General features: G+C 42.7%; 2 protein-coding genes across 2 annotated transcripts; one reads left to right on the forward strand and one right to left on the reverse strand.

The window, feature by feature from the left end:
* Positions 1–171: 171 nt before the first annotated feature.
* cfap410 (cilia and flagella associated protein 410) lies at positions 172–3435 on the forward strand. The gene is made up of 7 exons (XM_080834159.1): positions 172–308; positions 817–835; positions 953–999; positions 1180–1409; positions 1727–1874; positions 1968–2061; positions 2172–3435. Exons 1-7 carry the CDS (start codon positions 220–222, stop codon positions 2307–2309), a joined length of 765 nt encoding a protein of 254 aa, XP_080690285.1. The 5' UTR covers positions 172–219; the 3' UTR covers positions 2310–3435.
* Positions 3436–3458: 23 nt separating this feature from the next.
* Positions 3459–16371, reverse strand: orc2 (origin recognition complex, subunit 2). Its single transcript, XM_080834158.1, has 17 exons — positions 16253–16371; positions 15802–15919; positions 15530–15676; positions 15321–15410; positions 15037–15114; positions 14717–14748; positions 14574–14631; positions 14153–14352; positions 13621–13719; positions 12799–12908; positions 6276–6408; positions 5995–6091; positions 5584–5730; positions 5083–5254; positions 4342–4403; positions 3929–4047; positions 3459–3554 (listed from the first exon to the last, which is right to left on the reverse strand). The coding sequence occupies exons 2-17, from the start codon at positions 15896–15898 to the stop codon at positions 3471–3473; spliced, it is 1725 nt and encodes a 574-aa protein (XP_080690284.1). The 5' UTR covers positions 15899–15919; positions 16253–16371; the 3' UTR covers positions 3459–3470.
* Positions 16372–16417: the final 46 nt, after the last annotated feature.

The following is a 16417-nucleotide window of genomic DNA, read 5'->3' on the forward strand; positions in this document are numbered from 1 at the left end:
AACGTCGCCATCTGGTGGAAGTGTTCGGACTTACAAATGACGTTGAACTATAGCATGGTTGCTAGCAGGTTGCTAAAGACGCATCGCATGCGCAGTTGCAGTACCTAAATAAAGATCCGCCTTCTGTCCTGCTAGTAATGGAGGCGCCTTGTATGTTTGTATATTATGCTTGTTTGGGGTAATTTATGTCTTAGAGAGTCAAACTGAAGTGTTACCGTAATGACAGGAGAAGTTAAATTAACCCGCAAGCTCGTACTTGCGAGAGCTAAAGCGTCGGACCTTGAAAGTGTCAAAAAGTTAAACTGCTGGTAAGTTGTCCATATCCAGGTGTGGTATCCAACGTTAGCTAACACTAGTAAGAACACATCAGGATGCTTTTCTCCTCTGCTATCCCTAGTTAGTCTGGACCGCAAAATGTATGCTCAGGTAAGAAAAGACGGGTGTCCTTTACTCGCAAGGCAATAACATATCTGCGTTGTCATTGACGAGATATAGTAGTATGGCATATTTACCAAGGCTAACGGGCTCAACGTCAAGTTGATGCGTATTAGCTGAACATTTGGGAAGATCTTATGTGCAGACGTGTTTGCAACATTTCGTCTTGTTCGCTTTTCAAACCTTAAGAGACTTTTACTTAAGAGACGATTTAGCGATTCAATTAACATAAAAGCGGTTACTTACAAACAAAGTGATATGGATGCGGATGGAAGTGTTCAGGCCCGTCTATCTGAATTTTAGTTTTGTGCATTTATGTATGGAAAAATGATCAATGGACATTTCACTTGACATCATTTGTCATTTTTCTGTTTTAATTAGGGGGTGTAACCTGACTGACGTAAGTGAATTTTTTATCATATTCTGTAACTGTGTGTTCTGTATGAGACCATGAAACACGTATTCATTTATTTCATGCTGAGTGACCCAATTTAAAGGTGTAATTTCTTTACTACAGATCTCAATTTTTTCTGAGATGCCAAATATTGAGGTGCTGACCCTGAGGTAGGTCCAGAAATTTGCAGGTGATGTATTTCTGCAGTAAAGAAAGAACAAACATCAACAAGCCTATATTTGTGTCAGTCTGTCCCCTGTCCACTGTCCAGTACTTTGTTCTTATAGTTCAAAAAAAGTCCTACAGACCAGTATTCTTTGGCATTTAACTGGTGTTTTCTTTCACTTTAGTGCCAACAAAATCTCCTCACTGGAGCACATATCTAGCTGTCAGAACCTGACAGAGCTCTATTTGCGACGGAATGACATCCAGAACCTCTCTGAGCTGTGCCACCTGAAGCACTTAGCACGGCTGAGGGTACTGTGGCTGGCTGAGAACCCGTGCTGTGATGCCGACCCAACCAAGTACCGCCTCACTGTATTGCGGAACTTGACGGGCTTACACAAACTAGACAACGAAGGTGAGACTGAATGGGGATTGACAAGTTGACTAGCCAATCATTATTCAAACTAATTTTGTAGTCAGTAAGCATTACGTTTTCATGTCATAAGTAATGGAGATGCAAGGATCTATTGATTGTGAACTGCTAATGGCAACAAACATGTTATTCTTGCATGTAATTATTATTATTTTTTTTTTTTACATACATATGCATGGAAATATGGAATATGCATGGAATTGTAAGAGATGCTTGATTCACTTAAGCAAATGAAAGTTACAGATGTGTAAGAAAAGAGTCAATGCTGTGTGTTCACCATGCTTACAATCCTGGGACAGTGGTGACGGAGGAGGAGCTGGCCCAGGCTCTTGAGGACGGGGAGGAGATAGGCACACCTCCAGGCCCGCCCTCTGCAGAATCCACCAATAGCATGACGGAAGCAGACTCCGAGAATGACGCCCTGAATTACAGCATGATGGAGACAAAGTATGTGAAGAACACTTGTAGCAAGAAACCTGCTTTAGCTAGATGTTGTATGAGTTTTCTGCTAATGGCTATTTCTTTGGCTGCATGTGTTAGTACCATCAGGGCGCAGCTGGGCATGAAGCCGTTACCCCGAGATAAATTCTCGTCCTCTTCCCCAAGGGAATCTGGAGCAACCCCAAGAAAAAGGGTGAGTTGCAAAAAAAAAACTTTAATTCCCTTCAAGAGTTAGTCATAATATTACTGCAATGCTTTTTTTGAAGTGTCTTAACATCCAGGGTCTCTTTCCTTTGTCTGTAGAGCCACGCACTTGAAGCTGTGCTTCTGCTACTGAAAGACCTAAACTCTGAAGAGCTTAAGATTGTTCAGGGTGCCACTGAGCACAAATTACGATCCCGCAGTCGACACAAAGAGAGAAGCCTCCTCGTCCAGACATAACAAGCCACCATATCAGTCCAGTAATAATCAATAAGGCCCCCCCCCCCCCGTACAGATTCTGTGATGCCATCTATTGGAATTTGAGCAGATATCCCAAACAATGCATGACTGAAGGCAGACAAAATGCACTACATTTACTGGAGTACTGTAATAACCTGTCTTAGTTTACATTAATGTGTGTGGCATTTGAATACATTATTTAAAATTTCATAGAACATATCAAATACATATGGCACATTATTATGCTTACAGTAGCACTTAATCAACATAACATTTTCAAAAGCATGCTTATATTGTTGAGTGCAGATATTGTATTTGTAGTGAATGACCAAGCTGCCTACCACTGTAAGTGAACCCATCGCCATTTCTGTTCAAGTATATTGATCCCTTCTCAGCATGTCAGCACATAGAAGTTATTGGTAATTGTGGATCAAAAGCACAAGTAGTTCATTGCAAACATTCCCCGCCTTTACACCTTTCATGTGCTTTAGATATTCTGATCCTGGTTTTTCAAATGCTCAAAATGGACCTACCGAGATGTAATGGAAAATGAAACCATCAACTATCAAAAGAGCAGATCAGTGTTTACTTGCATGGATTCAATTTGCCTTCAGAATGAAATTTAATTTCTTCAAATTAGTTTTGGGACTGTTTCGTGTTACTCAATTACAGTCTTTTCTGGCTTCTTTAAGTTCATTTTCTCTGAAATGCAACATATTTTTCTATGTCTTGTAAATAAACAGGATTTGAGATGCAAAAGTGATTGTTTTAATGATACAAGTACAAAAGTTACGTTTTTTTTCCCTTTCGCCCAGTTCATGGTTCAACAACGTTCGTTCATTCAAATGCAGTAAAAGCTGTACTATCAGCTGTCGTTGATGGTTTGTAAAAGTACAGCATTCAGTGTCAATTATCCCAGACAGATGGCATGGAGGTTAGTTGTTATTGACTCGTGCTGGTAACTGTTCAAGTTGTGACGCCGGTTCTGCAGTCGGTGTCTTTGCAAAAGGAGAGAGCATCTTTGTGAGAGTCAGAAGTAGGCTCATCCCATGGTGCTGTCTGTTGACCCAGTTTCCCAGCTAGCCCTGGTCTGACCACAACAAAGTCCATAAGGGGGTGCCCCCATAAGTGCTCAGGTCTCGGAAACTGCCGTCCAATCGCTTAGTCCACCTCATCCTTCTCCAGGAAGTCAGTCAGAGTTCCTATATCCACGGGGATGAGCAGGTACTCCACACCATCAGGCCCCTGGAGATGCACAAGGCACAAAAGGTCACACTGTGAGGTCACACTGATCAAGGCCCAATTCACACATTTGAACAGCAGAGTACTCTGAGACTAGCTGCAAATTCCCTAACTAACCACTAATATGTCTGGATTGCTAAATATTCACAAGAGATTATATAAGAGAGTCTAAATAAATCACCATAAAACAAAAAACATGACAATTTAGATGATTCTAAAGAGCCATCCAAAATTATGTTTGGGAGCATACATGAGAGATATGGTCAGCCAGCAGTTTCACAAAATGCTGTCTATCAAACACCTGATTTGTCAACACAGTTATCAACAAAGTTGAGCTCAACAGAAGGACCTCTGTTACACTCATCATAACTCCTCACCTTCTTGGTGCGAATGAGCTTGTGGTCCCTGAATTCAGTCAGCTGTGTTCGGAGAGTGATGTCACTGTTCACCAGGAAGGCCTCACGACAACGCTGATAGAAGTCCTGGAAAGACAACCCTGCGGACAGAGAGAGTCATTCCGAAATGAGGCGTACGCTACACCAGTTTGTGCAGCCTTTGTACCACTCTGTGTCCATATAAACCTCTTTTTAGTTTTTACAGTTTTTAAAAAGATGGACACATTTTTACAGTAAGAACAACACAACATTATCCCAACTGGCGAATCCAGACGCCAGATTTCATTTGGTGTGTGTCAGATGGTCAGTGGGAGGCCAGCCTCCAGATTGGGAATGTGAGGCTGGACTAGGGGACTGGGGGAGTGGGAGGGAGGGTGAGTGGGAGGGTGACTTGCCTGTATATGAGGGGTTGTCTTTGTTCTCCAGCTGAAACTCGGCCAGCAGCCTGAAGATCCCTCTGTGAGGCAGAGGCAGGAGACGGTGAGCAGGGAGGGACACACATAGTTGTAACAAACAGGGAATAGTAGAAGTACTAGAAAGATCCTTTGTTACTATGAAAATGTATTAAATATAGGGCTGTCAACGTTAACACGTTAATCTATGCGATTAATGCGGCCGCGATTAATGCTAGGAAATATTTTAACGCAATTAACGCATCTTTTTTAAACTTTAGTTTAGTTAGGGCTGTGAAGGCTAATGTTAACTCACCTTGCTCCTTTATTGATTTCAGGTGAAAACTTATGAGTGAAACAATTATACACAAGAAAAGGAAAATACTTAGAAGGTATCTTTGTAAATTTATTTTAATCTATTGACCGCCCTAATTAAATACTATTAAAAAATATTTAAATGAGCAATTATTTTTGGGAGGGTAATGCAACCCCTTCAGAATGCAACACTAATTTTTATCATATTAATGATACAGCAAATTATTAGGGTCATAAAAAATGAATTCATAATGTGATATTGTTTGTTCACATGTATAGTAAATTGTGTGCTCATTTTCAGATTATTCACACTGCAAGACTGGCCTGTGTGTTAATCTGTGTATTTATCTGTGTGAGCAGTGGGCCACTCTATAGTTCGAAATGTGTGAGTGTGTGTGTGTGTGTGTGTGTGAGTGAGTGAGTGTTTACCTGGCGTTAGGCGTGAGACTGCGCAGCACGTGTGTGAGGGAGCTGAGGGCGAGCGCTCCAGTCTGCTGCACCAGCAGTGAGTTCTCATAGGACGTCTCCTCGGTGTAGGGTAGATAGGTAGTGGTCTCGTACCACAGCCAGTTGAACAGACTCATCTTAGACTGGTCCCATACTGCAACGCACGCACACACACACACACACACACACACACACACACACACACACAGACACACACACACACACACACACACACACACACACACACACACACACACACACACACACACACACACACACACACACACACCTTGTTATTTGATAAGTCTCCCCTTGTTCTCATGAAAGAACCCTAGTTGCGATTGAGGTAACACAGATTCTTTAGGGTCTTAAACCAGGAAACCTTAGTCCCCTCAGAACCCAATTGTCCATTCCATTACAATTTCAATCATATGCATCTTTACTTCTGTTTGCCTCATAAGGTACTAGAATGTGAGGACATACTGAGCGGGGCGTTGATGTGGTCTATGGAGGCTAACAGGTGCATGTTGGGAACGGAGGCCAGCTGCCCCAGTGCCTGCTGGGTCTTCTCCGCACGCAGCATAGGGCCATCTATGTTGTGGATGATCAGGTAGACCTGTGTGTCTGGGTCTGGAAAAAGGTTCAAAACAAAGGTCTAAGAAAAGAGACCTAATGGTTTTATAATAACTTACATTTAAAAAAAAGCATACATTAAATAGATGTAAAATAACAACCTAAATGCAATACATTTGGCATGAGTTAATGCATTCAGCAGTTATAGGACAACAAAAATGTACTTTGTATGTTGTATGTATATATAGTATATATCGTATTATATAAATTGACTCACTGCAAAAGCTCACAAATACAGGACAATGAAAAATAAATGATCACCTTCTCTCAAGGTTTCCCCAATGAAGTCTATCTGGTCCATTGGGGTGCGGAAACTGCCTTCATGCTCAAGAACTTCACCGGTGATGGCATTCAGGATCTACCATACACAAGAACCAAATAAATGTGGCACCAGTACAGTTCAATTCATAGAAATACAGAAGCCTTCATGATTTTCTGTTTTAGCTGAAGGTATCCTTGGGATAGTAAACATTGACTCGGGCACTTCTAGCACTTTAAGTGCAAAAGCAGAGTTCTAAGGAGAAGATGCAGGGCAGACTCACTGATTTGAGGGTGATGCTGGGAAAGAAGCCATTAACCACCAAATGGACAGAGTCGGACAACATGGAGGTGCGGAACTTCTCCAGCAGAAACTTCTTCGAGCCGAGGCCATACAGCAGCATGTTAAACCCAAGCCTGAGAAAGCGTGCGCGCACACACACACACACACACACACACACACACATAGTGAATTCATATCCCGTAGATAAGACAACAGTGACCTCCCTACTAATTGGCATACATATAATGCAAAAAGGCATAGATCAGTCAAAAGAAAGTATAACACATAACCCACTCAACACACACACACACACACACATAGTGAATTCATATCCCGTAGATAAGACAACAGTGACCTCCCTACTAATTGGCATACATATAATGCAAAAAGGCATAGATCAGTCAAAAGAAAGTATAACATATAACCCACTCAACACACACACGCACACACACACAGTGAATTCATATCCCGTAGATAAGACAACAGTGACTGTAACGGATCCCCGTATATGAAGTGGCGTGAAACTTACTGCTGGTGAAATCGTTCTTTTATTTTCTATTTTCTCCATTATACATCCAATAAAACTGTCAGACTATCACCACCGTAAGAGCTATAGCCTCATACGGGTCCATTAAATCATTAAACTTTTGTGCATCCGTCCGTAACTTAATCACTAGCCATACTGACAAGTTAACATTCAACATATAAAACAAATCTGCGATACCCCTTTTGACCTTGTCATAATAAAAGTCCTAATTATCTAAGAGAGAATGGCATAAAATATCTATTAATTCTTCAAACACTACATTATCATTAAGACACATATTAAAGATAAATAAGGCAAATCTAAAACAGGCAATCAGCACAAAATAATAGTCCTTCTATGGGGCTATTTACACTCCCACCAAATTATAGTGTTTTTACTAAATATAAACCTTAAAACACACAATTTACACTTATAAGAATAACCATTCAAATGTATAGGATATACAAACATAGAAAACTTTATCATTTTATCACAACTGCATAGTGCTTAAACCGCTTCTAGCAGTAAAACCAATTTCTGGACAGGGCGCTCCAAAGCAGGCCTGCTGGTGCGCTCTCCTTTGTGGTTCAGTTCCTTCTCTCCAAACAGGATTTTGGCCCGTCTCACAAGTCCATCTTTGCCTTGAATGACTTCTGTGACTGTCCCAAGTCTCCACTTGCTTCGTGGTAAAGTGTCGTCAGCGTCCATCACTATATCACCGACTTGCAGGTTTCTTTTAGCGCTATGCCAGCACTGTCTGGTTGTGATGTTGTGGAGGTACTCTTTTTTCCATAGAAAGCTAGGCCCAGTGAACCAATCAGAAGAGAGCAACTCATCCACTGTTTTCCCTCTTGAAGCATAATCTGCTGGGTTTCGTCAGTTGGTACATAGAACCATTGCTTGGGGTCTGAGGCATGACGGATCTTCTGCACCCTATTTGCTACAAAAGTGTGAAAGCTGCGAGCATCATTATTAATGTAGCCTAAGGCAACCTTTGAATCTGTCCAAAAGAACTCTTCTACATTACAGTAGCCTAATTCTTCTTTGAGCATATTGCTCACTGCGACTGAGACAACTGCTGCAGTAAGTTCTAACCTGGGTATAGTTGTGACCTTCAGCGGCGAGACGCGCGCTTTTCCCATGAGAAGAACACAGTGAATGTCTCCTCTTTCATTCTTCAGTCTCAGGTATGTGCATTGGCCATAGCCCGTGGTGCTGGCATCTGAGAAGAGATGTAATTCTGTTTTGATCACCTTTCCAAAGCCAGCTGGCTGGTAGCAGCGAGCTACGTGTATCCCTTCCATCTTAACAAGGTCATCTTGCCATTTCTCCCACCGTGACTTCAATCGCTCTGGAATTGGGTCATCCCATCCTGTTCCTTGATGGCACATGTCCTGGAGAATCTTCTTTCCGTTCAGGAGGTATGGAGCTACGAAGCCCAGTGGGTCGTATATGGAGGCGACAGATGACAGGATGCCACGCCGTGTAGCAGGTTGGTTCTTTGGTGCAACTTTGAAGGTGAAACAGTCACTCTCGATGTTCCAGTATATTCCCAATGCTCTCTCTAAGGCTGTGTCATTGAATCTGAGATCCTTTGCTTTGATGTCTGTGGCGTGTTCTGTTGAGGGGATGCTCTGGAGAACAGCACAGTTGTTAGACACAAATTTGTGAAGGCGTAAACCTCTCTTTGCACACAGCTCACGTGCCTCTTTTGCTATTTGAATGGCCTTTTCAACAGACTCAACACTAATGATACCATCATCTACATAAAAGTCTCTGGCAATGAACTGTGATCCTAATGGGTGTGTGTGACTGTGTTCTTTGGCGAGCTGCTTTAATCCATAATTTGCACACCCTGGTGAAGATACGGCTCCAAAGAGATGGACAGTCATCCTGAATTCATGGGGAGGTGTGCCTAGGTCGCCGTTCTTCCACCATAAGAAGCGTAGGTAGTCACGGTCATTCTCTGAGACATGGAACTGATGGAACATCTTTTCTATGTCACACATCAGAGCAGTGTGGTGCTGTCGGAAACGAATGAGAACACCTGTCAGGCTGTTTATCATGTCTGGACCTGGGAGAAGGTGTTCATTGAGGCTGCTTCCCTTGTACTTTGCTGAGCAGTCGAAAACTACTCTCAGCTTTTCAGGCTTTTTGGGGTGATAAACGCCATGGTGAGGTATGAACCATTTTTCTCCACAGGTGCCCTCAGCACGTACCTCCTCTGCGTCACCCCTTTCAATGATGTCCTTCATGTAGTTAATGTAGTCTTTCTTGTAACTTTCATTTGCAATGAACTTCCTTTTCAGGTGACTGAGCATCACAGCAGCGAGCTGCTTGTTATCAGGTAAGCATGGTCTCTCTCTGAAGGGGAGGGGCATTTCATAATGTCCATGTTTGTTTGTCTTTATGTTTTCCTTTAACTTGTCAAGGAAAGTCAAATCTTCTTGAGAGACTGTTTTGTCATTTCCTTGAGTGTCTTTGAAATCAGTTTCAAGAATTCTGATTGCATCCATTGGAGTCACTGCAGGCAGCTCCTTCACGGTTACTCTGTGACAGTGACTGTTGGACGATTGCGAATCAGAGTGAGGTGCTAAACAGCCAACAATACTCCACCCTAAGTCTGTGAGAATGGCAAAGGGTTCGTCATCCTTCCCTGTTATGACCCGTCTGGGTACGAGACTTCTTGGGCAATTGTAGCCTATCAGTAGCCCCACTTCGCAACTAAGGAGAGGCGGTATTTGGTCTGCAATTGCTGTGAGATGGTGCCATCTTTTTGCTGTTTCATGTGTTGGTATATGTTGTTTGTTCACCGGTATGCAGTCTTTGGTGTATGCAGGAGGAAGTTTGATGTACACAGTAGAATTGAAACCTCTCACGCGCAGACCAGATGTCCGTTCACTTTTAAAGACCATGTTTTCACCCATCATGGTAGTGAGTTTCAGCTTAACTGGGCAAGTGGTCAGCTGCAGTTCTTTGCTAACATCTTGCTCAATGAAAGTCGTGTCACTTTGTGTATCCAGTAGGGCATACACAAGTTTTTCTCTGGATGGATTCTTTTCGTTTGACACCCACACTGGCACTATCATGGAGGTGTTTTCTGACTGACCTTGGCTGTTGACATTGAGGGACAGAGCAGGTGTTGGTTCCGTTTCATTGCGTTGCGCGGAATTTTCCCTTCTTGCCCATTCTTTGTTTTCACCTTTTCCGTAGCCATCATCGTGAAGACATGTGGGATGTCGTCCTTTGCATGAGTCACAAGTGTGGCGATGCCGGCACTCCTTTGCACTGTGACCGGGTTTAAGACATCCATAACACAGTCTGTTGTCTTTGACGTACGTCCTCCTGTATTCCAGTTTTCTTTTCATGAAGTCTGGACATTTGCATAGATGGTGACTGATATCTTGACATAACATGCAAGGGGCCTTGACCTTTTCCTTTGTTGTTGTATGCTTATTGCTTTCCACCACTGTTTGTGTGTTGTAGGCACTGGCTTGGTTTCTTTTGCTTACCCTTGTGCTACCTTTGTCTTGACAGGATTCAGCTGAATGGAGAGCGAGGAAAGAAGTGACTGGATTGCAGGCGGTTTCGGCCTCCATCGACATGAACTTGGCAAAGTCCTTGAAGTTAGGGAAATCCTTTCCCTCCGTGAGACGCAATGTCACTTGCCGGTTCCATCGTGAGGCTATCCACTCTGGCAGCTTCCGCATCAACTTCTGATTTTCCTCACAGTCATTTAGGATGTTTAAACCTTTAACATGGGGCATGGCCTGCAGACAGGCATTCAAGAAATCTGAGAAATCTCTCAGTCCTTCTGCATCTTTAGACTGTATTTTTGACCAGTTTGATAATTTTTCTCTAAACGCCTTTTGAATGATAAAGGGCTGGCCATATCTCTGATCAAGCTTGTTCCAAGCGTCACTGTAAGCTTCGCTGTCACTACGATAGAATGTCCCTTTTAGGCATTTGTGAGCTGAGCCACCTACGTATCTTTTGAGGTAGTGCAGCTTATCAGTAGTAGGAATGTTCTTTCTGTCTATCAGTGATACGAATGAAGCTTTCCACTCAACAAAGTCAATTGGGTTGCCATTAAACACCGGGGGCTCTGGCATTGGAAGTCTGTTAATGGAAATGCTGTCCTGAACAGCCTGTGCTAGGCAGGATACATCAATGGGAGGAGATGGAGTGACAGCCGTGCGAGGGTGCGTTGTGGCAGGGGGGAAGGAGCTGAGTGGCATTGGGTCATGAAATGACTTAAAAGACTGAGCATCAGATTCCTCTTTAACTTCTTTATTGTATGCTTCAAATCTGGCTTGGGCAGCCTTTAAGTCCTTTTCAACTTGCAATCGTTCTAATTCAGCTTTCTGTTGTTCTAATTCCCTCCTGTGTGCTTCCTCTAAAACTCGGATTTTTTCCTTTTGTCTCTTTTCCTCCGCTAACATCTTATATTCAGCCTCCTTAGCAGCTAACTCAGCCGCTGCTTCTGCTCGCTTGGCTGCAACACTTGAGTGCGTGGAACGATGACTGCCAGTCTGTACTGAAGCAGAGGAGCCATAAATGGACCGGGCATAATGAGGCTCAAGAAGCTCACGCAAACGCAGTCCTTCATGTTCTGCATCATAATCTCCATTTACGCCAGTCAGTCTCTCGTTCAAGATTTTCACAATGTCACATGTTACTGCTGCACAAGCATCAACCTTGCGCCTGAGCTCAGTATCAGGCGTGCCGTACCCTCTCAGTTCATCATACAATTTCATGATATCCGTTTTCCGTATTTCTAAATTGTCTGCAAGAGATGCCAGGCGCTTTTCTGCTAGCTCAGATTTAAGTTCTTGACGTGTTTGACGAGCGTGGGCTTTCCACTGTTCATAAAGGCTAACAAGTTTCTTTTCCCGTTTACTCTGTTCTTCTTCACGGTATGCTAGCATCTTTTCAGTGTGAACTCGCGCCCTTTCAGGACGTCTAGCTACATCTATATCATCATCTTCGCTTAACAGTTCAGCAAGAATTTTCTGTGTGTTTTGCAGAGCCTCTTTTAATTCTTGTCTAATAGCACCTTGTTCTGTTTCCTTTTCTAACATTTCCGTTTGTTCCTTTATTACCTTTTGAAGGATTTCAATCTGCTGCTCTTTATCCTTGCCGCACAAAGTAGCACTGAATCCCTCCATTTTCGTTAGCCTTTGTCCGTCTTCTTGCTACCTTTACCACCACACCGTCTTCAATTCACCGCTGCTCTTATCCTTATCGTCCGTAAAAGTGTCCCTTGCCTTCCGTGTAAGTTGTCACTTTCGTCCGATGTAGCCGTCAATGCAGCAGGTTAGCTGGAGAGGTGAAGCTCTTACTGTAACGGATCCCCGTATATGAAGTGGCGTGAAACTTACTGCTGGTGAAATCGTTCTTTTATTTTCTATTTTCTCCGTTATACATCCAATAAAACTGTCAGACTATCACCACCGTAAGAGCTATAGCCTCATACGGGTCCATTAAATCATTAAACTTTTGTGCATCCGTCCGTAACTTAATCACTAGCCATACTGACAAGTTAACATTCAACATATAAAACAAATCTGCGATACCCCTTTTGACCTTGTCATAATAAAAGTCCTAATTATCTAAGAGAGAATGGCATAAAATATCTATTAATTCTTCAAACACTACATTATCATTAAGACACATATTAAAGATAAATAAGGCAAATCTAAAACAGGCAATCAGCACAAAATAATAGTCCTTCTATGGGGCTATTTACAGTGACCTCCCTACTAATTGGCATACATATAATGCAAAAAGGCATAGATCAGTCAAAAGAAAGTATAACACATAACCCACTCAACACACACACACACACACATAGTGAATTCATATCCCGTAGATAAGACAACAGTGACCTCCCTACTAATTGGCATACATATAATGCAAAAAGGCATAGATCAGTCAAAAGAAAGTATAACACATAACCCACTCAACACACACACGCACACACACACAGCTACTCAACTGTAACTGTAACATCCACTTGCTGAAGTGCTTGTCGTGGGCTTGGTTAAGCTGCTCGATTTCCATGTTGTAACAGGAGGGCTTCCCATCCAGTAGTCTCAGCAGTGTGTCCTGCAACACCAACAAAACCCAGCATGATAACCCGAAAACTCAAAAGATGTTAAAGATGAGAGATATTAATCAAATTTTTATGAGAGTATGGTTTTTAAGTAATGGGGCTTCAGCTGCAAGTCATGAAATATAGGGCTGAGAGCAAAAAGCAGTTTCCCATGTAGCGTTCACCAAAGTTCCACTAGTTTGTCGATCAGAATGCTTGATTTAGAGCGCTGATAACATGCATTTTTGGCTTAGCAGTAGGCCGTGGGCGTGGGATACCTATAGTGGAGCGAGCGTGTGTACAATGTCCGCTGAAAACCCTTATGGAAAAGGGGTAATGTGAGTAGAATGGGGGGAGGCGGGATGCTTTGCAATGCCAGAGCACACTGGCATAAAGGCAAGGTAAGGCATGTTTAAATCTCTAAGAATGTGGAAGTGGGGTGACTGACAGCTGTCAATCATCCGTATGGGTACCTCTCGAACTTTGTTTCGAAAAAAAAACCATCATTTGACCAGAAGATGACCGATTGAGGCATTCAGAGACAAAGAAAGTTGGGTACAAAATCTTGTCTGTTTGCAGGACAGCAATATTTCTGATGTTACATCCATCCAGTTTAATGAGTGCCAACATCATAAATGAAAAATAATAATACAAAAATAATAACAATAAAACTAAATAAAAACAATAAAACAAGCATATTAATGTTCACTAATTAGTTGTACTGACCCGGTCCAGTTTAGGGGTCTGAAGTCTCTCAAGGGTGCGGTCTGACGTCAGGACCTTCGAGCTGCTGTGGGCCTCAAAATACTCTTCCACCAGATTAGGCTGTGAGGGACACACCATTGGACAGGTGAGAGAGTGAAAGGCTGAAGTAGGAATAGCACAGACGTAAAATAAACAGACAACTATATCATGTTATAGGAACAAAATACAGGGACATCAGAAATGTTCATTTTCTTTGCGCTACGTTCAAACTACTGGGCTTCTAGTTCTGTTTTGCTGATGTGCAGAAGTCACAAGGGAATACATAAATGCACCATAGGCAACAGTAACACTGTGTCCAACTAGCAGAATAAAGTCTTGCGCAAGTCAAGAGGCCAGCTAGGCCCATTCGCTGGGCAAAAACTACAGGCATCTGTACAATGTTTTACATTTTTTTTTTTTTTTTTACATTTAGCTATAAGTAAACAATCCAGGGTATGACCTATGCATCCCTTTAGAGAGATACATTGCATTGATACATTGGTACATCACTCACCTCTGGTGCCTTCTTGCTCTTCTTAGCGGGAGTCTTGTAAAGAGCGGCGGCAGCAACTGCAGGGACAGTCTTGCTTGGAGTTTTAGGTTGGACCTCGGCCTTGCCGTTCTTCTCTCCTCCAGTGTCTTCCTCGCCCTCTTCGTCATCCTCGGAGTCGGATGCGGAGTAATCGCTGTCGCTCTCTGACTTCAGGTTGGGAGCTGAGCAACCCAGAATGATCATTACATACGGGACTCAATGATGCATGGCAACAGAACACTTTGGTGTGTTTGCATTAGTATTACATTTTGTGTTTATATGCCATGTATACAAAAAAAGATAGTGGATAGATATGTTATTTGTTTTAGCGACATTGTTCTAGGCTGCTTCAGCCTAAAAATATTATACATGGCCACACATTTTCCCAGACAGACCATCTCACCTGATAATCTCTTTCTCAACCTATGGGGAGTTGTTGAGACAAACTGCACCTTCTTCCCCTTCAGGGAGGAAGAAATAACGGAAATTACATTATGACCACAGCAATAAAATATACAAACAAACAGCTGAACAGAAATCTCGTACCTTTTGCGGAGTCTTGTTTTGATTGACAGACCCTAGAGAAAAAACACAAGCTGAAGGTGAGGGTTGAGCAGATGTCTCCTGCAAGATAACTTGCCTCCATCTGAACCCTTACTCCACTTATAGTACATTAACTTAATTAGAGTCATTACACAATTCTTCCTTTAAAGCAACTGTAGTTTCCACTGCACGATGAATACACCATGCTGCTGTGCAAACCAAACCAACCAAAGCTGGGACCCATATGTTCATCTCTACCATTCAGTGGATCAGTCGTCTATAGTCAGTAGAGTGTTTGTCAGAGGAACAGTACCAACACTCACGCTTGCCGGGGGTCTTTTCCGGAGACTCGGACACGTTGAAGTTTACACTCTTCGCTGGCGTCTGAGCCAACTCAGAAGCTACCAAACAAACAGTAGGGGTGAGACTCAGCTGTGCCGAGGTTAAGCGGATCGGTGACAATCCCACATGATACACTATACACATCAGCATCCACAGATATGAAACGCATGACACAATAAATCGTGGCACAACACTGACAACATTTATGAGACAATCTCAGTTTAAGTGCAGGCTAAAATAGGGAAATAACTATGTTTACTCTTACCCAGCTGTGCCATCTTGTTCTTGCGTTTGAGTGTTTGAAAAGAGAAGACGTTAGCGCCAGCTGTGCCAACCACTCCATTCTCAGCCCCCTCTACAACACATAAAATAGTTGTATGTTGTATGTATGTGTCTCAGAGTCACATTGAGATTCATTTTAACCTGAAGCTACCTTGGGGAGTTCATGGCAAGATGTGTTTTTCTGCTCTGTACCTTCGGTCAAAGTGCCTAGGGCATCAACATAGTCCTGCTGATTAAAGTCATCTTCCTCTTCCTCGTCATCATCCAGTTCAGCGAGCTTCTTCTGGGATCCTTTCAGGGTCACCAAAGTTTGCACTGCGGACGGTCCTGCCTTCGGACCTGATACGTGGAGGAAATAAGTACACATTAGGCTTTTGGTCTGAACAGCCTAAGCATACAACCACGATAATACTTTCTAAAGCCATTCATGTCTCTGCAATACAACCCCTTGTCAGGGAACTGACCTTCATGCTTTTCAACTATGTGGCTCAACACATCGCCATCTCCGATGAAACGTACTTCGAGGACGGAAGAATCAGCAGGTCGTTTCAGTGGACTCATGATTTGCAGTTATAAGGTTACCTGTGACCAAATCACACTGACATGTTAGGTTGCGACTGTCATCTTAATGGTCCGGTCTGCTAAGTGGGGGAGAAACCTTGTAGTAGTAAACGATCAACTCACATAAGACTACAACTACCAGGCAATTTATTATAAGCAATTCGCTGCCACATCTTCAACTTTACGTTAGTGTACGGAGGGTAAATGAAACAGCTGCTGTGGTTAGCTATCGTTTCGGACGTGCTGACTACCATCTCATTAGCAAGCTAACTTTGCAGCTAAGAAACTTTCAACATTCAAGAATTATTTTTACGCACAAGCGTGAATCCCGTGTGGCTTCAAGTTTCTACTTACAAGATTAAACAACTGACAGTACGAAAAGTTCCAGAGTGACTGCAACAATCTTCACGTGTCATGTGCATCCATTTGTTGGTAGCTTGCTAGCTAGCAACCTACTTCCACACCATGAGACTATTCCGCGCCACTGGTGAAAGTTTTAAATCACGTGGTAAAAAAACA

Source organism: Sprattus sprattus, assembly GCF_963457725.1.
Source record: "Sprattus sprattus genome assembly, chromosome: 3".
In the NCBI taxonomy this organism is placed as follows: Eukaryota; Metazoa; Chordata; class Actinopteri; order Clupeiformes; family Clupeidae; genus Sprattus; species Sprattus sprattus.

Excerpts from the sequence above, each read along its gene's own strand:
- cfap410 (XM_080834159.1), top strand. The coding sequence starts at position 220 with ATGACAGGAGAAGTTAAATTAACCCGCAAGCTCGTACTTGCGAGAGCT. Across the intron at positions 1,410-1,726 it reads ACACAAACTAGACAACGAAG|TGGTGACGGAGGAGGAGCTG; the intron begins GTGAGACTGAAT and ends ATCCTGGGACAG. Across the intron at positions 1,875-1,967 it reads TACAGCATGATGGAGACAAA|TACCATCAGGGCGCAGCTGG; the intron begins GTATGTGAAGAA and ends TGCATGTGTTAG.
- orc2 (XM_080834158.1), bottom strand. The coding sequence starts at position 15,898 with ATGAGTCCACTGAAACGACCTGCTGATTCTTCCGTCCTCGAAGTACGT. Across the intron at positions 15,115-15,320 it reads GAACAAGATGGCACAGCTGG|CTTCTGAGTTGGCTCAGACG; the intron begins GTAAGAGTAAAC and ends TTTGTTTGGTAG. Across the intron at positions 6,409-12,798 it reads AAGTGGATGTTACAGTTACA|GCTTGGGTTTAACATGCTGC; the intron begins GTTGAGTAGCTG and ends ACGCTTTCTCAG.